General features: G+C 37.4%; 1 protein-coding gene across 11 annotated transcripts in view; it reads left to right on the forward strand.

The window, feature by feature from the left end:
• ERC1 (ELKS/RAB6-interacting/CAST family member 1) overlaps nucleotides 1-21,522 on the forward strand; it is a 296,380-nt gene that overhangs the window by 162,111 nt on the left and 112,747 nt on the right. For 9 of the 11 annotated variants that reach the window (XM_062616673.1, XM_062616663.1, XM_062616669.1 and 6 more), the window contains one exon: nucleotides 10,818-10,949. The exons of the other annotated variants lie outside the window; for them this stretch is intronic. In XM_062616673.1, the coding sequence (XP_062472657.1) occupies nucleotides 10,818-10,949 (132 nt within the window). The remainder of the gene's footprint in view (nucleotides 1-10,817; nucleotides 10,950-21,522) is intronic. 11 annotated transcript variants of the gene reach the window in all.

Below are 21,522 nucleotides of genomic sequence, written 5' to 3' on the forward strand. Positions count from 1 at the left end.
GAAGTGTTTGGGTTTTGGGGGAGTTTTCTTTGTTTTTTTCTTTTTCTTTCTATTGAAACAAGCCTATTCTGTCTTTAGCACTTTTTTAATGAATTTTTTTTAATGAAATATCTTAGGATATATCAGAACAGCTGCTTTTACTGTGATGTGCAAATATTAGGTGGGATTGAGGCTTACGCTGCAAATCATGTATTCCTATTTGACAGAAGGTTGTAAAATACTACAAGTCAGCACCAGTCATTTCAGCTGTTGAATTTTGTTTGAGGTACTTTCAGATCAAAATGCAGGTGGTTGGAAAAACTAAGTCTTCTACTAAAGATTAAAGGATGATGGTCTCCTTAACGTTCTAGATCATGTCTATAGTCAGTTATAATTTGTCAGTGATTACAGTTCATCAACAATTATAGCAGCCTTCCAGTACCTAAAGGGGCCTACAAGGAAGATGGAGAGGGACTTTTTACAAGTTCATGTACTGATAGGACAAGGTGCAATGGCTTTACACTGAAAGAGGGTAGATTTAGATTAGATATTAGGAAGAAGTTCTTCACTATGAGGGTGGTGAGGCAGTGGCACAAGTGGCCCAGAGAAGCTGTGTCTGCCCCATCCCTGGCTGTGTTCAAAGCCAGGTTGAACGGGGCCTTGAGCACCCTGGTGTAGTGGAAGATGCCCCTGCCCATGGCAGGGGGTTGGATCTGGGTGATCTTTAGGATCCCTTCCAACTTCCAACTCAAGCCATTCTATGATTCTATGACAAATTCTTTGTAGGACATTGCGTTGGTTTAGTTGTTGGTTTGATGATGGGTTTTGTTCTAGCTATGTTACCATAGTAAAACAGTCTTGGAATTAAAATAAGTATTTTCATGAAAATATTATTGGTTAGCAGAACTATTAAAAAAAATATTAAGAAATATTAAACAACAAAACAGAAAATACTGCTGTCCCACTGTACACATCAGTAGCGCATTCACCTCTTGAATAATGTGTAATGATGTGGGCCATTCACCACAGAGAAGATATGGCAAAAGCAGAAGAGGTAAAAAAAAAAAGGAAGAAAATAGTAAGCATAAGGAGAAACTTCTATTTCAACAGGTATTAAATAGATTTAAACACTTGAACATGAAAAGAAATGAGTGAGGACAAGGGCCGGGGAGTACTTTTTCCAGCTTTACAGGCTGAGAACAATAGATTATCATTTTGGAATATGTAGGGCTAAAGAAAAACAGTAACTACTTTTCTCTTCTGAACTAGTTCAGGCTTTTATAGAAACAATTGAAGTTTCATATAAAGAAGTGAGAATCTCTCAGAATGTTAAGAATTTACGCTTTCTTGTCCTTTTGGCTTCTATGCCTGTGAATTGAAACGGTTATTTTTGTGAAAGCTGCAATTCTGTGTTGCCTGTTTAAATGCTACTGTCAGTGCAACACTGAAAATACACCAACAGGAAGCTTTTATTTCAGATACTTCATTGCAGTACTTTTAAACTGTTTTCTGATGGTGTTAATATCTAAATGCCTAACTTTAACTTTTGCTTTTCAGTATTCTGTTCTTACGATTTTTTTCTATTAGGTTTCATGTTCCATGCATGCATATGAATTGACTGCTGCTGCACACTTAAGTCATTCCATTTGTCCTGATTCTTTCTTAGTGATTTTTTTAAAGTTTCTGTTATTGTATCCAAGTCATAAACATATTTATTTCTTGTATTCAAATGTATCTTTACACTTTAGATACAGTGGTAAGGCTGATCTGTGTATTTACTGTAAAGGAATTGATAACAGAAACCTGTTTTTAATCTTTTAAGTAAAACATTTTGCTAAATTAATATGTGTGTATTTTGTTAGTAGCTGAATCCAGCTGGCTTCCAGAAGGATTGCGGGTGGGTTGGAGTGTTCCCAGATGGTGTGAGAAACAGCGATAATTTGACTGTGACATGAAATTGGTTTGATGATCTCTAGTTTGAAGCTTGGGAGATGCGGGTACATCTGCATGAGTAAAAGTAATAATGTTGGGCATTTTTTACATTAAGTAAATGCATAGTGGTTAGCAATAGCATCTTGCTAGACTGTTAGTCTTATCCCTGAACTGATGGTTAAAGGCAGCAGTTGCTAGCACAAATATAATAGCTGCTCTACTATGATGAAAATTAAGAAAGAGGCATCAAAGACTAAAATAAATGTATGAGACCAGAGGTGACTGCAGGAATTCCCTTCAAAACTGAGACTGGGCGAGATTCAATGGCATTAACTGCTGAGTAAACATTTCCTCAGTGGTGGTGTCTCACTAGCAATTTTTGTCATACGTTCAGCTATGAAAGAGAGGGAAGACGTGAACTTTTATAGCTGGCTGTCCATGCATGCTGCTTCTCTGCTCTTTTTTTGCTGAATGATTGAAAATGAGCAAAGAAAGGTAGGTCTTACAACTGTGATGTATTAGTACAATGATGATGACAGGGCTGACATTGGCAAGGAGAGTTCAGCGGACTAGGCCTGTATCAAGGGAGTAATGTGTGGGTTCGAGCTTCATATTAATAGTGCAGTTAGTTAAAACTGCCACTATTTTTTTTTTATTTGCTGTAATCCCATATCAGTTTAGGAGTCTTGAGTCATAGTACTGATTTATGTGTGAGGAAGAAATCCTTTTACAGTAGCATTTTCCCAATTAGCCTCTCAAAAACCACCCCGTAAAATAAAATAAAATAACTAAAAAAAAATACAATAAAATAAAATAAATAAAATAAAATAGACAACTAGCAGACAAAGAAAAACCACAAGCCCCCATAACAATTACATGCTTTTACTCACTTCAGAGCATTTTCACAATTGTATTGTCAGCCTTTGGTCTTATTCCAATAGTCCATGCAGTGACCCAGTGTGGTTAGATAGAAGTTTAGTCCCTGTAGCTTTTTAAAAATACAAATGTGGTAATTTGCAACAGCTGAAGCAAAATGTTAAAGCTGTTGGCACCCTGTGTGAGCTGCTAAATGGTAAACCTGGTTGTTAGTATTGGCAAGGTACTTTACTGTGTCTGTGCTGTTACTGATGAAAAGTGCCTGTACAAAACCAACATACCTAACTGATTGCTGTGTTGGAAGCGCCAAGCTTAGAGTAACAGGAAAGAAGTGTCAAAAACATGGCAGCTATCAGGAAGAAACGTTGCCAGTTTCTCATAGGAATAATCAGTTTTGCCTTTCCCTTTTAGGCCTGTGTAATAGTGTCTAAAAATGTCCTTTTCTTCTTCCTCTTTGTTCTCCCTCAAGAAATGTATAAATAATCTAGATTGCAGTGGAATTCCTCTTCAATAGCAGAGAAGGTAATAGAAATTACAGGGCTTTATGATGGGCATAATTCAGCTAGTATCAATTAGGATCCTTTCTTACCATTACCACAAGCCCTGTGTATTTTAGGTTGCTCCAGATGTTGAACAAAACTGCTGTATATTGTGGAAACACTTTTTGAAAGTAACACACCTGGGTGGTAACATAAAATCTTCCAATTTTAATGTGTTTGGGTGATTTTTTTCCCATGTAAATATGTTTTAGGGACAAGTGCATGCACATTTTGCCCTTAGGATTATACGCGTTTCACATATGGAATGTAATTTACATCTTGACATACCTCAAAATTATTCCTTTTAGTTTTAACTGTCATTCACTGCTAATGCTATTGTGTAGGATTGCAATTTCTTTGTATTTTTTTGCTACTTCTTTGTGACCTTGTCCTGGGTTCAGCAGTAGTAGTCATTTTTTTCCTTGGTAGCTGGTGCAGTGCAGTGTTTTGACTTCTGGCCTGGGAACAGAGCTGATAACAATGATGTTTTGGTTTGGCCAAGGACTTTGTGAGCCTCATGCTCTTCCAGGGAGGAGGGGAAGCCAGGAGGAAGCAGAGACGGGACACCTGACCCAAGCTAACCCTATTCCATACCACAGCACGTCATGCCCAGGATGTAACTGGGAGTTGCCCGGAAGGGCTGGGACTGCAGGGTTGGAGGAGACATCGGTCAGAGCTGGGTCGGGCTGGGGGGGGGGCGAGTTATCGGTTGGCTGGTGGTGAGGTGTTGTATTCTTTTCCCTTGTTATTTCCTTTATCATTGTTATTATTGGTGGTAGCAGTAGTGATCTGTGTTATACCTTAGTTACTAAACTGTTCTTATCTCAACCCGTGGGAGTTGCATTCTTTTTGATTCTCCTCTCTGTCCCTCCAGGTGTAGGGGGAGGGCAAGAAGGGGGTGAAGTGAGTGAACGAGCCCTCTGCCTGGTTTTAAACCACAACAGACCTGTATGTTTAAGAACATAAATGATTTCACATAACTTCAGATGGATGAATTGATTCTATGTTGATTTTCTTAGCAACTAGAGCTTTTTTTTTTTTTTTTTTACTGATGCTTACTGCTTCAGTTAGGTTCTGTGTAACTAATCTTGGTACCAGTATGTTTCCCATCAGAAATTTGTCATGTTACTTTACAGGCATATTTTACAATCTGTGTGGGGTTTTTTCTTTCTTCCTTTACGGGGTAGGTAGCTATGAGGACTTTGTGCAGGGTAGAGCAGTTGCCTCCCTGTTTTGACTCTTTCTATTTTATAAACGTCTGTACTTGAGCACATTTTGTGATTTTCATTTAAGTTAATGTCCATACAGGTAACTTAAAGTGTGCATCCTTCCCATGTACACAGGAGCAAATATTTTTGTTAGCAGCATCATTTTTAGTCCTGAATTACTCCTGAGTGTTGTCCTAACCTACAGCAATGATATTCAAGGGACAGTGCCATCCAAACACCACCCCATTTCCTGCCTTTCTATTTCAAAAGAAAAATTCACTGGCCATTTCTCATGAACTGTTGGTTTCCTTATGATTTTTTTTTTCCTCTGTGCTAATTTTAATGCACTGGTTCAATTTAGCATGTCTAGAAATAATTTTTATCCATTTTGTTCTTTCTGCAACTGATGATCCTCCAGTGCACACATAGCCTGGATGTACACATCTTCTCTTTTTCCATTGTGGTACTCTCAGGAGAATGTACTCATCACCCCCTGCTGTCCCTCATGTTTTCAATGTGGCATAAGCAGTGCTATGGCCAGCTTTGTTGCACTTCCCTCTCAACTCCTAGTGAAATGAAATTCTTCTACTGCAGTTTTATTTCATTGTCACATGTTGTTATTTTTCTGCATTTATACAACTTGTCAGGCTTGAATTCCAATCCATGTGTCTTACTTGGCAGGTGCAATTTTCCAGATGTTGACATGATGAGATAGCCATCATGCATCTTGGGTCTGATCTCTCCAAAGATGAGGAAACATTAGTGACAGAGCTCCTGCTTGTCAGTTTCTGTCTTTTCAGCTCTTAGACCATTCCTTTCATTCAGGAACTCATGATAACTACATATGCTTTTGATGTATTTTGAAAAAAACCCTCTTTGGCTCACTCACTGATATACAGGGACTTCATATAAACCTAATACTGGATATACTCAGCTTCTGCTTAGACAGAGAGAGCTTTACCCATCACAGGTAACCCCTGATACTGAAGTTCTTTTGCCAGCTGAGGGCATCAACTCAGCTGTATGCAACATTGATGATACTAGCATTAGTATTTGTGGTTATTATATAAACTCTCCTGGTTTTGCCCAGCAGTATATATATATATATAGTAGCAGCTGTTTCCATGGTAGTTTGCATCTCTGTTACTTTGGTTTTATTATCAGTATCTCTAGTATTTGATCTTTGAGGCTCAGGCTACATCTTGGCACCAAGCCATACACTACCCTAAAGGCATTTCCTTCTTCAGGAATTTATAAAGTAGTCTTCAATTCTGTTTTTCAAGACAGCATGCTGTGGGGTATTTTATTGCCATTTTCTTCAGGAACTGGTAATGAATACAGAGGGCGAAACCATCCACCATGGGCATGTCCTTTGAATGAGTTGCACAGGGACCCCAAACAGTCTTCTTGAGCTAGATTCTGTGATAACTACCATTCAAGTTACGTACCATGGCCTACATTTACCCACTGTATACTCTTGAAAACCTATTAAGTTGAAGTATTGTCTCATCAGTGTAAGAGGTATTTACAAGTGCCAATTTGGCATGTTCTTCTTGTACAGAGACTTTTGCATGTAGTTGATAGAGCTGCATGTAGAAGCCTCACCTAAGTTTTAAGGCCCTATGATTGCTTCTGAAATCAAATGAAACTGTAATTTTTAGTACCTTCACATTGTATATTCTCTTAAAGGTCTTAAAGACCTTTTTAAAAAGGTCTGCAGGTTTTTGCAAGTATTTTTCAGAGAAAAGTAGAGATTAATTAACAAATCCATTTATTTTCATCAATTGGCATCTTCTGAAGAGTAGCCTTCTCATTTTGGTACAACATCTTTCCTTCTGGGTTCAGCAGTGCAGTACTTTAACCAGCACTGCAGAAACCCACCTTCCATATTTAGTGAGAGTGTTTTGGCATCTTTTGGTAGACTCGTAAGATGACAAGCCAGAAGTCCTCAGTAATGAGCTGACTACAGCAGAACCAATTTTTCCTTTTTCACATTTGGTGCCCCTGCTGGTTACGGGCAAAGACAGGAAGCCAGGGAACTTTATGGGAGAAACTTGGTAAGATTTAAATTTTTCCTATTAGTCAGCCAGCATGCACTTTAGAGCTGCAGAGATCTGTAGAGATCAGGTCCTTGTGTTTTTTAACCAGAAAATTCCTAACATTTGTAGATGGCCTGCCTCCAAATGTTGGTGAAGAATTTGTTGTGTCAATAACTAAATGACAGTTTGTATCCAGGAGGAAGCTTTAAGTAGTACTTGAGGCAGCTGACAGTCCTGAGTTCCCAGGTTCCACTTAGTGGAAGGTCAGTTCACAAAGCAGGATTTTTCTTTCTAGGGAGAGTTTTATTCCATCTAGAATGGGCTGAGATCATTATCATTGGGGTTTTTATCTGGGTTGTGGCTTTTTGAGGAAATACATGATAATGAAGAGCAGTAATTCATAGGAATAAGTGCTTGTAATGTTGTAATGATGTCACTGTTTAAGAAATAATTTATTCCTAGTTTGAAATGCTTCCAGTACTGTGTTCTTCCTTTCTGGTTTATGAAAGCACCCAGCTAAAATGTGCGAGTGCGTTAATTACAGGGTTATATGAAAATGATCTTTCTCTGCCTATGTGATTGGTTAGTCCTAGAAATATTTTTAGCAGTTAAGCATTTCACTGCCTTCTCAAACTGTTACTAATCTTCCCCAAGAGTTAACTAAAGAAATCTACCTTAATTCCATTTCAAAGAATGCAATTAGGCCATAAAAATCTTTCTGAGTCTAGTTAAACACCCAGTTATGAAGAAGTTTGCCAGGATACCTCAGATTTAATTGAACCTAAACGCCTCGGTGAAAACATATATCTTCTTTCGTGCACTTCCATAGAACTTCATGACAGATTACACATCACATGAATGCAGGATAGATTAAACTGATACATCCTTTTAACATGTATCACTTGGACATCCTACCACTTCCTTCCTGAAGTGGAAGAAAAAGACCAGAAATGTGCGTCAGTCGCACCTCCTATTCCTTTCAGGCAGTCAGACAGACGTATTGGAATGAGTTTTGCTATGGGGTCATAGGATAGGTAGCAAAAATTTTTATTGTTCCTGAACTCTTGGCACTCCTGTAGTATCAGATGGGGTTTTCATTTTCTTTGTGCTGCCACCAGTGAGCATAAAGGCAGGGCTCTCTCCTCTATCCCAGTTTAATTCCATCTCTGCTGTGCAATCTCATGCATATTGGACTTGGGAGGAGAAGAAGGGAGGGTGACAGAGATACTTGGTTAGGTAATACATCTTCAAGAATCCAGTTACTGTACAGGTAAGTAATATTTATTTATTTTCTTTCTCTGTGTAAGCTTCATGAAAGGAGACTGCCAGTGTTTATTATTCTACAATTTTATCAAAATACAGGAAGATAAATTTGCCCTCAGTGTCACATTCTGATATATATATGTATGAAGCAACTCAAGTTGTACTCTAGTCCACTGCTTCAGAGGATCAGTCACTGCAGGAAAAAAAGCTGTCATAACTGTAGTTACAATTAACAGAAGTTTTTCTCCAGAGTTTAAAGCATATTTATCCCAATAAAGATAGAACACTTCATGTAACTAAAAAGAGGAAAGCAGCAGCATGGGTTGAAGGTCAGTGTGAGTCTGACATGTTTTGAGAGTTAGAGCCAAACAACTGAAAAAACATGCTGGTATGTTAAAAGGCAAATGCTGGTTCACTCTTATTTAGTTTTTTTCTAATTAGTATGTTTTGATTGAAACAGTTTGTCTTTTAAAGAAGAATAATTCACATGCTAATCAATTAGTTATGAATCAAAAAGCTGGAAACAAAGCAATTATTTAAAAGAATAGCTTTGAAACTATTCTGCACCAGTGGAGGTGCTACCTGGCCATGCAACTATTTCCTACTCCCGACAGGCATCGCATCGCTATGCTTTTGTAAGGTGACACCTTTGCAAGAGTAAACTTGCACCTCTTTTAACTAGGTTTGTCTGAGACAAAGTGAAAACTTGTAACTGATGTCTGCTTATTGGGTGGGTTGTTAGTATTAGGCTGAACATAAAAGATCCTTGTTTCTAGGTAGCTGGTTGGAGTCAACACTGGAGTATTTTAACTTGCAACCATCTACCATGTATGTTTAAGTTCATCTATTATTTTAGGAAAAGTAATTCTATATGAATATAGATTTATTTCTTTTTTCAAGTGCATTTTATATGTCACTGTCTTGATCAGTTTTGGTATCACCAATTGCTCTTCCTCCTGTCCTTCAAGAGTTCACGTGTCTGAATTGAGCACTATATGGTATTAATACAATATCAAATTCACCTCTTATCTTATGTGTTAGAATGTTTTATTCTGCAATCTTATTTTAAAGCACTTTCCATTTTACATGTAACTGTTCAAATGAAGCATTCCCACTTCCGTTGTTTGAAGTGGAGAGCTACACTTCCATACTTGGCAATCTGTGAATAATATATCAAGAGGCACAATCAATATTTATTGTGTAATGCAGATAAGCAAGTAAATGTTATTCATGTCTGGCAACAGTTAATATTCTGAGGTTTTCTGTAAACTTGTTATTCATCTTTTGTATGAATCTTCAGTTAAGCTACTCATAACCATAAAGTAGTTGTGGAAGATATTCTCAGTGTTTCAGAAAGATTCAAATAGTATTAAAACATGTTCTGCAACTCCTATTTTAGAAATTTGTATCTCGGTTTGTTTCTTTGGAAATCAGCAATTACTTGCCCTGTGAATCCATTTTGGAAAGTAACCATCAGTATGCCTGCAAAGCCTAACAAATACTGTCACCTGTGCTAGTGGTTGAATACAGTCCTTTCTCTGTGCAAAGGCAGTGGTGCCAGGGGTCTTGCACTGGTCTGATATAAAGCTTTGCATCTCTGTTGGAGCACTCTCATTGAAAGTGGCAGTTTTAAGACTGCCAGAAATGGTGTTCCTATAACAGGTATCCTTGGTGATATATCCTAAGTTCTTGAAAGCAGGAATTAAGGAGTAAGTCAGGTTCGTTCTTTAAACTCCAGTGACTAATTCTTGCATTATGAAGGTTGCAAGGTCAATTTTTTTCCAAGTCAGTCATCTTTTTCCTTATTCTTTATATGGTGTGAAACACTTTCAGAGAAACAGTGGAAAATTTCAATCCTAAATACAAAAGGTCAGAAGACAAAGAGAGAGGTAAATCTGACAAAAAGCAAAATGCAAGAAACAAAGAGAAACATTTTTTATTCTTCCACTACTGCTGAGATGGCTAAAAAGCCCATGTGGTAACTTAAACATGCATTAATATCTCATCTGAATCCGATGATCTAAGCCAATCTGCAAGTCAAGAAATGCAGAAGTCTTCCATCAAGCTGCTCATTTCTGATAGATTTGTTAAGTAGCTATTGGTCCAAGACAATTCATATATACATGTCAGAACAGCCTGCTTTGTAGGCTTCTGTCCAAGCTGTTACAGCAGAAGCAGGAGATACACATTTATTTTCCTAGCAGTATTAAAGTAAGGAGGATCTTCTTTACAAATACCATTTCGTATATATTTTTTCTAAGTTACACTGTTACATAAACCAGTAAAACAGTATGTTTTCTGAGGAGCAATACGGTTTTCTTCCATACTGTTTGAATATATGTGGGACATCTGAACTTGCAATTGTGAAGATGCTTCTAATCAAAGAATAAATTTTAAGGTAGTCTTGATACTTGAATGTCTGAGATTCAGACAGCCCAGATGAATCCTTCATAATTCTTAGAGAATTTTTGATTAAAAACTTCCTTAAAGACTTAATCCGAACAATGGAAAACTATTGGTTTAGTGTTTACTTTTCTTCCCCTTAACTTGGAAATGGCAAATTCCAAACTGCAGTGAAATGTTTCCCTTCTTACCACACCTGCTTGTGAATGTGTGAGCAAATGGGCAATGCCTGCTGTGTTCCCATGAATTCTGGCTTCTGTGCTTCTTTGGAACTGCTTACTAATTTTTATTTACCAACAACCCTATGCTGTATAATCTGAGAGGACTCTGGTATATCCAACATGGAGGGCAAGCGCTCTTTCTCTCAGGTCCTGCTTTGCTAGCTTTCTTCTTCTCTTTGCTGTAATCTTCCTCCTACTCTTGCATCACTTCATCTTTCTCTCCTCTCTGCGAAGATAATTTGCCTGCAGTTGCACCTTGGGAGGGAGAAACACATTTTGGTTGGCATAAAACATGGTTGATTAAAAGGCTGTGATTCCAAACAAGCCATCTTCACCTGGTCTCCCGTCATTTTCCAGGACAATCTACGTAAAAAGGATGATCGGATTGAAGAATTGGAAGAGGCACTCAGAGAAAGTGTTCAGATAACTGCAGAGCGGGAAATGGTGCTAGCACAAGAGGAGTCAGCCAGGATGAATGCTGAGAAACAGGTCTGCAATCTTATAAAGTCACTGGGAGTCTTCTTAGGAAAGTAACCAGACAGTAAAGTACTATTTTCCCTACTCTACCATGAAACACAGATGGTTTTGTTTGACAATCCTGTATCACTGTTCCAACATTAGGTAACAACTCAAAAAGTCTGCAAAGCCTTCATGATAAGTTGTATTTCATAGGTAATATTTTCTTGAAGTTAAAAAGAAATATAAGGTATCCTGAGATTTAAAATACTATTTTAAGTAGTAACTCTTCTGATCTGCCTTGCCTGTAAAAGCTATCTTCCTATGTGTATCCTTACGTAGGTTCACTGTGTTGTTCATTGAAAGTGTTTTAAGATGATGATTTTTATTAGCATAGTTGGGTTTGTGAACCATGGTCTCATTGCACTTGCAAAACAACTGGATAAAGAGACAGATCCCTTAGCTTGAGCCAAGCATACACACAGAAAATACATATTTGTGTGCTGAAGCCTCAGGTATAAACTTCTATGCATCAACTGATTCTGTGCCACTGACAAGATGCTCGGAAGGGTCATATATGTGCCTGATTTTAACTCATGTAAGTAATCATTAAGAAAACATACCACAAGTAGTGAATAAAATTCCATGAGAATTTGATAAAATTTTTAAAGGAGAGGCTGAACTTAGCATTCTTACTGTGCTTTTTGTGGGCCTCTTCAATATCTTTCACTCTTCCTTACTTGCCCATAATTAGCAAACAGGAGCATTTGGTCGGTTGCAGTTGCATTGCAATGGCATGATCTTCTCTTAGTTATTTAAATAAAAGAAGTTCTGACTAAGTGCACTTTAAACAATTTTAAGAGGTTTTTCCCAACATATATCACAGACTTCAATGAAAAAGAGGATGTAAGTGTGTTAGTAATAATCCAATTTTCAGGAAGAAGAAAGCAACTGTTTCTTTTTTAGACTAGAGTCAGGCTCAGCTGTTCACTGATAGTCATTCTGAGAATAATTCTGGTTGCTGTACCCTGAGATCCTAGACAGTGTTATGGAATTCACTTTCAAGAATGCCTTCTTTCCAATGTTCTTGTAGCCTTTAAAAAAGTTGCATGAAACAGAGAAGTTAACCAGGTAGTAAATAACACATCAAAGGTTAGATCTCCTTGAAAGGAAAATACATAGCTCACAAGGGAGAAGGTTCTATGCTGAGATGCGAAAATAAATAGTATGTGATTTGGTGCCTAGGATGTCGTAATGTTTAAATTTCTTTGTTACAAGACAAAGTGGCCATTTCTGTATTCTTTGAGCACCTAGAAGCATATAGAACTCACTCTTTGAAGTCTATGGTAAAAATGCAGAACAAGATGCATATGGCTTCATGAATTTTTGGGGGGGAACTTTTGAAGAAGGTAGAGTGTGTTAATTTTGTAAAGGTTAGAAGTATCTGAAGTTAGGGAAGTAAGCACAAAGATGAACATTTACAAATTCTATGCACACATAATGTGGGCCTTTACTAGAGGATGGTCACAGGTCATCTCAGTATTAAAAGTGAAAAGGGGGTGGAGTACAGTTTTCAAAGAATGGGTAGCTTACATTTGATTCACTAGCAAAGAGGTATGCTTGTAGCATTAACATGATCAAAGCTACAGGCAAGGAGATTACTTCACAAATGGGCACAACCTGCACAAGAATGATTTATGCTTAGGTCCAAACACGGAAGAAATCCTACCAATGAACTTCAATAATACAGATGCAGTCAAAAAAGTCTTATATTTGAGATATTCCATAAAAGAAATTCTACAAGACTTTAAAAATAAAGTTTAAAGAAGTTTGAGTCAAAGATACTATCAAGTTTAACAAAAATATGGAAGTTCTGTCCTAGATGGAAAAAAAATGAATTAGTAAGGAAGATTCAGTCACAGGATGCAAAGGAGATCTCTTTTTTATTGTCTTGAGCATGAGCTCCTCATAGATGTCTCCAGTGTGAGCTGTTAGCCGCAGGTTTAATATGGATAGAAGAAATAAGTCTGGGTTAGTAAAACAGCGAACTGTTGTTATAAAAGTGAAGCTTTATTTATACATGAGGCATCCTAAAACAAGAATATGGGAAGAGAACAATGCTTTGGGAATATGCACAAATTTCAAATTTGGCAGTAAGGAGACTTTTCAAAAGAATACACCATCAAAGCCTGATGAGAGGCACACAGTGAGGTCAAATGGTCAGAGCTTGGTGGAAAGGGAAATACCTGGTGAATGGAGAGTTCAGATTGGGTGTACAATCTGAAAGATGAGGCAGGGCAAAGAAATGTGGAGTCTGAGGCTCAATAAGCCATAAGCATCAGTGAGAGAGATTGAGAGGAGAGGAAGAGATCCAAGAGGAGTAAGATTTGTGGGAAAATATTGGTGGAATATGATGGGCAACAGCACTGTGGGGGAAAAAAAAACAAACAATTTGGATGTTGCAATACAGAAGGAAGGAGGAAAAAGAAGGATGGGTTGAAAGTAGCAGTATTGGAAGAAGGAAAAGTCAACATCTGTACCTTTACTGATTGACAGCAGTGTCTTACTCCAGCAGAACTAAACTACCAGCTCTGACCAGTTATAGTTTTTAAAATATGATCAATAAGACAGCACAAAGGAAAAGCAACGGGAGTGTCTTGTTCCAGCCTGCACCAGGAGAGCTGCTGTGCCCCATTTGTCTTTTGGGATTTTGTTTTGCTATCAGTTAAATACAGTTAAGTAATAAAGTGCTGGCAAGCAGCTTTTTTTCCAAGGTGAGGAAGAGACTTCTTCAACTGGTTTTCAGTTCATATTCCTTCAATTACTTTAAAAGAATGCCCTCTTTGTTTTATCATGTTCTGTGGTGGCTCTTCGTAGAGTTGTAACAGACACCCTTAGATAGCTTCAGTTTTAAAATGCAGAGTTCTGTTTTCCATATGATATTAATGGCTAATTCTTTGGTTTTTATAAACAAACGATAGGTTAGGAACATTCCTAGACCAAGTATGAGTGATATGTGTGATTTTCAAATGTCAATGTTGTCCAAATGTATTATAATTTGCTTTTAATTGCATGCTTTTTCTTTCCTCTCTTCTGTTTATCTTGTTTTCTACCATTCTGCCACTTTACTGCCTGTCTGAAGCTGTTTAATGAATCAGTGCATGAGGTCAACCATTTTGGCTTTAAGTGGTTCAAGGTATGAGGACATCTCATTTGTGTGTACCTCTGCCCCAGTATTTAATGTTAGTTTTGTAGCCTTGTGTTGTGTAATCCTACCCTCCATTTTGTCATGATGTATGGTTTCCTGCTATTTTACAGGCTTCAGGTTTGAATTACAGTGTCCATGAAGCTACTCAGTATTTCATGGTTCTCAAAGACACATTTCAGATTAAAATCTTGCTCTCTTTAATGCAGTGTTTGGAAATATTCTGGCAGTGTGTATTAACTTTGGCAGTAGGTTAACTGTGTAATACCCTATATACGACAAGATGTCTCCCTCTGACTAAAGCTGACCTGGTGCATCTTACCATCCCTTCTCTTGCAGTGGAAGGCAGGAGGTTATCTTCTATATCAACTTAGTCATAATCAGCACCATTCTCAGGACAATGCTGGAAATGTGTTTCAGTCTTCATGAAAGAATAAGGCCCTTTTTGTGGAATAAAGTGAAACAGAAGTTCAGGTTTGTTGATTCAGTGACAATAATTAGTGTCAGGTCCTTGGCTAAAGGAGCACAATATTAGAATTACTTACATTTTGAGCCTTCATTTGGAAGGCATAGTTTATAAATGTGTAGTGACCTAAGGTACTTATGCCTGCCCTCACTTTGCTGACTTTCACTCACATACTTCAATGCATGTCCCTTCAGTTTTTTGAGCCTGGGTCCTTCTGGGGCTGTGTTGTGAAAAGGACTGTCTTGGTTTAAGTGCAGCCTGTAACTCAGAACCACTCAGCTGCTTGCTCACTGCTCCCTTTCTTCCGCACCCTGCTTCAGGTGGGATGGAGAGGAGAATCAAAAGAATGTAAACCCCTCGGGCTGAGATCAGAACAATCCAATAACTACAGTATAATGTAAAACTACTACTACTACTACTAATGACAAGGGAAATAACAGGGAGAGAGAATATAAAACTAAAAAAGGAAGGGAAAAAAAAAAGAAAGAAAACAATAAACCTAAGTGATGCATAATGGAATTGCTCACCATCCGTCAACTGATACCCAGTCGGACCCGAGCAGCGATCTGGCCCTTCCGGGTAGCTCCTGCCAGTTTATAAACAGCACTGCACCATCTGCTAGGAAGGAATAAAATAACCATTACAGCTGAACCCAGGACAGACCTAATTCGTAGTAAGAATGATCTGATTTTTTGAAGTACTCTTTTCATGGGAACCAGTTTGCTGATCTGGTTCGTGGATCCCCAGGCAGAACTTGAGGAACATCTAAGGGAACACTGAACTATGAGGGCAGGACTGAGAAGTGGAGGCAGGAATTGCTTAGTATTATTACTAAAAATATTTTTTCCAGAAACTGTTATTGTGGCTTTTACAATAGGCTGCTATTTCTATGAGTGAGATGGTGCCCTGCCTGACTGCAACGTATGTTTCTCTATCTTTGTTTATTTCCTTCAAATTTGAAAAGCAGCAGGTTTTAGAAATTTAAATAATATTTCTGCTGATAATAGTGCAGCTCTGTTCTCGCATGAATATCAACTCCTGCTGCCATCTAACTCCTTACCCTATAATGTTATGGCAAATAAACACATGAAATACTGGCCGTTACTAGTTCATTCCTTTCTTCCTTAAAGTAGTTACTTAAACTGAAATTTCCAACTTAGCCGTCTGATCTTGACACCTTCCATCAATTTTTTTGCATTTATGGCTCTCAATGGGAAATTTTAAGTGAAATTTTAAGTATGTAGACCTATAAATAGCTACATCTGTGTTCATACACTATATCTTTTTACCTTGCAAAGGGCGGGTTTCTCTGCTTTGCTTTTTTGGGAAAAATAGAAGACTGAATACTGTAATGGTAATCTATTGTTTGAATGTATTTTCTTATGCTAATTGCTTTCTTCCACTGTCTCTGTAAGTTATTTCTGCAGGATTTAATATTCTTTCAGGTACATATTACATGTAAAATATGTTGATAACAAGACTCCTGAAATTCTCTGTCACATACATCTACTTCAGAATTCATATCTGCTTATTTAGTAAAAATAAATATGAAATAGGTTAATGATTCAACTAGGACCTCCTTCACAGATGTCTCCTTTTTCCCTGTCTTCTATTCACCAGGATTTCTGTAGCAAGTACAAGGACTGCAAAGGTTTGAATGTAGAGTGCAGCCTCCAAGAGCTTTTTCTGTCTTACCTATAAATTACTTAGATAAATTCTACCTAATTTTTTTAATGAAACCCCTCATTTGTACTTCCATCAGACCATCATTCTTGTCCTGTTTTAACTTTCTAGCATATATTACTTAGATTACATTTTCTTGTGAGAATAGAAGCTACATTTAAAACAGAAATACTCTATATCAGACCCTATCCTATCAAGTACCTTCTAAAAATTCAAACTAAATTAAAACACATACCTTTTTTACTGAGCATACTGTTACTGAAATAGTTCTAAAATATTTTCTAAAACATGTTAAATTTTGGAATTATTTCAGAGCACAAATTCTCACACATTAAGTTATTTCCTACCAGTCTCTGCAAATGGAAAATATAAAGTGGAATTTCTCATGAATGAGTTACCTATAGGGTGTTTTCTGAGCACCACAGAAATATCAGAATTCTGACTGCTCTGTAATAGATGCTGGACAGTTTTCCTTTAATTAATGGTTTTGCCTCTTCTGTATCTCCTTATGAGAAGTTTGATAAATCAAGTGATTGGAGATCAAGGCATTAATCCAAAGTATGGTTTGGGGGTGGAGGTGCTTGAGCCTTATTGCTTCCCACTGGTTTTTCTAAGCAGTTTACATTGTCTTTGGCTGAACTTCTCTTGAATATTTTCTACACAGCTCCTTTCTATAGAAGTCTGCCAAACTGATTTTGAGTGTATGTATATACATTCATGTGCAAAGTTACTTGTGTATTTAATTCATATTAAGAAAAAAATCTTTACTAAAGCCTCACATTTTAATTTCTTTTACTGATAATTTTTCTAAAGGGCTTTTTAAGTCAGTTGTCAGCCTGAAATGTAGTCTCGCCATTGTGTTTAAGCAATTTCTTTATTTTTAATTCTTTTGTCTGATTCTTTTCCATCAGTTAGAGATTGCACTTTGGCACTTTGGGTAAAATCGACTGTGTACCGTGTCTTTGTCAATGAATATGCTAGGAGACATTTTTAGAACCACTGCTTCTCCCTAAAGTTACTACTTCTACCAAGGTATTTAAATAGATTATGTAGCTTCTTCCTTTAAAAATACAGATTCGTGTTGTGTCACACTCCTTACATGGGACGGTATGTAATTCCTTTTGTGTTCAGTAATGTACTTCTTAAGAACTGTAACAGAGGAGAAGAAATCATGCCCAGAAAAATCTGAGACAGATCTTTTTGTAACATTATAGGGGGAAAACTTCTAAATATTTTAGAATCATAGAACAGTTTAAGTTGGAAAAGAGCTTTATGGTCATCCACTCCAACCATAAACTTAGCACTGCCAAGTCCACCACTAAACTATGTCTGTAAGCACCACATCTACATGTATTTTAAATGCCGCCAGGGATGGTGACTTTGTTTCTGTTTAATTCATTGCACTCCTTTAAGATTGCAAAGTGCGCAATATTTGATGACTTTTAGGAGAATTTGGGACACTGAAAGGACAATTAACTTCTGTTCAAAATATACATGAAGCATTTCACCGTGTAAGTCACCTTTACGTTTAATGAGATGAGAAACACTGGTGGAAACTGATATATAGAAATTTGGTGCAAGTGTTATCTTTTTGTCTGGATTTTATCCGTTTTTACTGTTTAATAGATAAATACTGATTTCACATGATGCCTTTTATAATAGTCAAGTATTCCTGACAAAGTTCTATCCTAGCATCTCTCTACCTGTTCCATAATGTTCTCACATACTTACCTCTAGACAGTATTTTATTTGTTGTGGCTCAAGAGAAAATCAAAGTCTTGCATATTTGGTCACATTAATGCTTGCTTGGAATTGTAAGGACTCAAGCAAATATTTGTGTTACAATTTGTTAATTTAGAATTTCTGTTGCATTTTCCAGTTGTATTCTTTAACTGTGATCTTAGATGCAAGTGGATACAATAATATGTAGAGTATTAGAAAAGTTCATTGGTCTTATGGATTAGGTTTGTAAATTTAAAATACATGCTCTTTTTCTGACATTATCATTTTATTTCCCTAAATCTGTGAAATGCAAGAAAATAAAGTGTATTTCTTTCCAGACCTCTACAGAGAAACACAGAAGAGTAACAAACTTCAGGTTCATTAAATTGAGGATGCCTCTTCTTTTGAAACATTTCCTACTTAAACAAAAGCTTTTGGACTTTGCTATACTGCTGTTTACCATCAGATTCCTTCAAACCCTTCACTGAATTTTAGCCTGAGTTCCCTGGCTTGGTACAGTGGGATTACTGTCTAGTTACTGTGGTTAGGTTCTGCTATTTGCTTTCTGTTAACTACAATGCTTAAGATTTGCTTCCTCAAGTTAGTAGAGGGGGAAACTTTGCTGAGCTTGCCAATGAGACTGTACTTCTTCAGGTAGCCACATGTTTAACCTTCATGTGGCAATGCATATGCTTTCACATAATAACAGTGCTTTCATGTATTTGTGTTCATGATCCTTAATGTCTTCTGGGAAAAGAGTGTTAAAGTTGAGCGTACCATTTTTTCACTACTTGTAGTGAGGTAATACGTCATCCCAGAATTTTTCTCCTTGTAAAATCAAAAATCAGTCTTTGCTATATAAATTGACAAGCTATGCTGTGTAGCGCAGCAGTTAAGTATTTACTTTGAATTTTGTTCAGTTATGTCTAAACTGTCTACCATGGTGACCTATCCTAGTTAACCTGAAACTGAAATCCAGCAAAATGGAGATCGGCATGATCTACAGAAGGCTTCTGGAAACCTCCCGAAATCCTTGGACAATTAGTCTGAGCTGAAAGGCTTCCTTTGGGCCAATTGCTACTGCTACCTTAGCAGCAATCACAGAGCAGATGTACCCTAAGAAAGGTCACATTATTTTGAAGATGTCCATTTCTAGAGTTGTGACTGGAGTATCGTGAATTAACCACAATTCTAGAGAATTCTGTTTGGATGTAAGACATTATGCTGAATGAGTATGTACAAAACTGTGCAGGATGTGCTGTATTCTAGTCTCTCTGCTTCTGTAGAGCTATTTAAAAGTGATAAAAATCTAGGTTTTTGGAAGGTTGTTTATTATCCTTAGTGGTTGCTGCTGTGTTCCCGAGGGGCTGGAGAGATTCATTGCTAGCCACAGGAAATAAACACAAGACAGCTTCCTAAGTTTACAGATCCGTGTAACATAAAGCAGGACAGCCTTCTTTGGTATGGTTGCAAGCGTTAAAAAACATAATGAAAATATTTTGTAGGACAATTGTGCCACTTGAGGGAAATGCAGAAATAAAATTGTAACTTGTTATAGTCTTCAGATAACAGAGACTACATCAGGTTTCTGTTGTAAGTAGAAATCAGGATTATATTTACATTTTTTACCAGGCCTGACTCAAATATTTTGTATCTGTTAAGCAGAGACAATTACTGCTTCTTTTTCAAGAGCTCTTGTCCCAGCAGTAGGCTGTTGCTTATTTATATGGCGTATGGCCCTTGCTTAGGAGATAGAACTGTCAAATCTACCTCCAACATCCTAACAGGACACAGCTGTGACTTAATCAGTCCTGAAGTCTGGCGGCTCAGTAGTTTTCTCTTTTCCAAACATCTGTGAATTTTGATTCCTCCTCCTTCATACAGAGCTCAGTGCTCTCCAAGTATAAGCAAAAAGCACTTTTGATTCCTACTCAAGTAACATAATCCTTGACAAAGACTTACATATTTCTATTTCTGTGGCTTCTGTAGGAGTAACATAATAATGTCAGGTATCTGATCAGTCTAATTTTAGTGCTCTTCATTGCCTAGATCTATCAGTGGACAGAGAATAAGGATCAATATGGAGTATTAACTTCTCTTCATTATCAGGTGCTTTTTTTATAATGAAAGATTTTGTTGAGAGGCCAACTCATGAAAATAAGAGCCATCAGCTAAGTATCTCACTTTCACAGTGATAAGAAAATTTGCATTCAACTACAGTATCTTGCAGCTTTTCAGACCATAGTCTTTTGTTCTCTTTCTCCTCTCCTTTTTCCCATATAATAATGTAAGAATAGGACAGTAACACCAGTTCTTTTAAGCCACTAAAACACTGTATTTTAACAGGGATGCTGAATGTGCAATATCGTAACAACCTGAAAAACAGAGGCACAAAGACTTAAGTCTTTACACACTAATGTAAACAAACACAGAATTCATCCCTAAAAGTACTGCTGCATATTACACATTATCTGAAAAATCTTGCCTTTTCTCTGGAAAACCGATAATCCACCAGACACTAACTCCCCTCTGTTGCAAACAAAATAGAACTCCTATGTGTGCAGTCTAACAGAGCCCTCTGATGCTGTCCATGGTTGACCTTGGCAAAAGATGTGCTATAAATCTGGCATCCACTTTGAGATGAAGGTAAATGTGATGTATAGAAACATCTTAATTGTTGCACGATATTCTGCTATGTTTATTTCCAAGCGTCTTTAGATTGGATCTTCGGCTAAGGAATTCCAGCTTCTGAAGAAAGAAAGTTTTTCACTTGTCTGCATAGGATCCTGTGGCAATGTTTTTTAACAGTGACCACACAGAACAAGTGAGGCAGTAATATAGGTTGATATGTATAGTGTAGGGAAGAATGCTCTTTTTAGGTGAACATCTGTTCACCTTAGTGTATCTTTAGAGTGCCAGCAATTACAGAATAAAAATTAAGGTAAAGGATCTTAATGCCTTATATATCTGCTTCAAAAGGATTAGTGGTGGTCGCATTGTCATAGTGGAGAAACCAGCAGCCGTGATGCAATCCTCTGTACCCCTACAGGCATATGTATACTCATGCACTGGTTGTGAATAAGAGGGGCTTGAATTGGAGCCAGAGCTCCAGCCTGTGTGGTAGGGCAGAGACATTCTGCTTCATGCCCTTCTGCTGTCAGTGTGGCAGAGCTTTCAGCTGTTCTCCTAGTTGAGGGCTGTCCTTACCTTACAAATCAGAAATTGCATTTTAATTTTGTCGGGGGGAGAAGAGATTTTTCTTGTCACTGCTTACTTATTTCTCTCATTTTCCTCTGATATATTTAGCTTTCAAAAAGCTATGCCTAACAGCTTTCCCAGTATCTATAAGAATTTGGAAGTTGTTTCTTTAATTCAGAATAGCCAGGAATTTAGTTAAGTGTCTTGGATAGAGCCTTTAAGAGTACCTAAAGCCACCCTACTGCTTTAACGAAAATGGGGCTATGATGAAACCATAATTCATTTCCCTCTTATTTTGTGTAAAGGTTTATTAGCTTGTGATTTAAGTAAAC

The sequence above is a fragment of the Pezoporus occidentalis genome, unplaced genomic scaffold (genome assembly GCF_034315485.1).
Source record: "Pezoporus occidentalis ecotype Australia unplaced genomic scaffold, CSIRO_AGI_Poc_V1 ctg19, whole genome shotgun sequence".
Classification (NCBI taxonomy): Eukaryota; Metazoa; Chordata; class Aves; order Psittaciformes; family Psittacidae; genus Pezoporus; species Pezoporus occidentalis.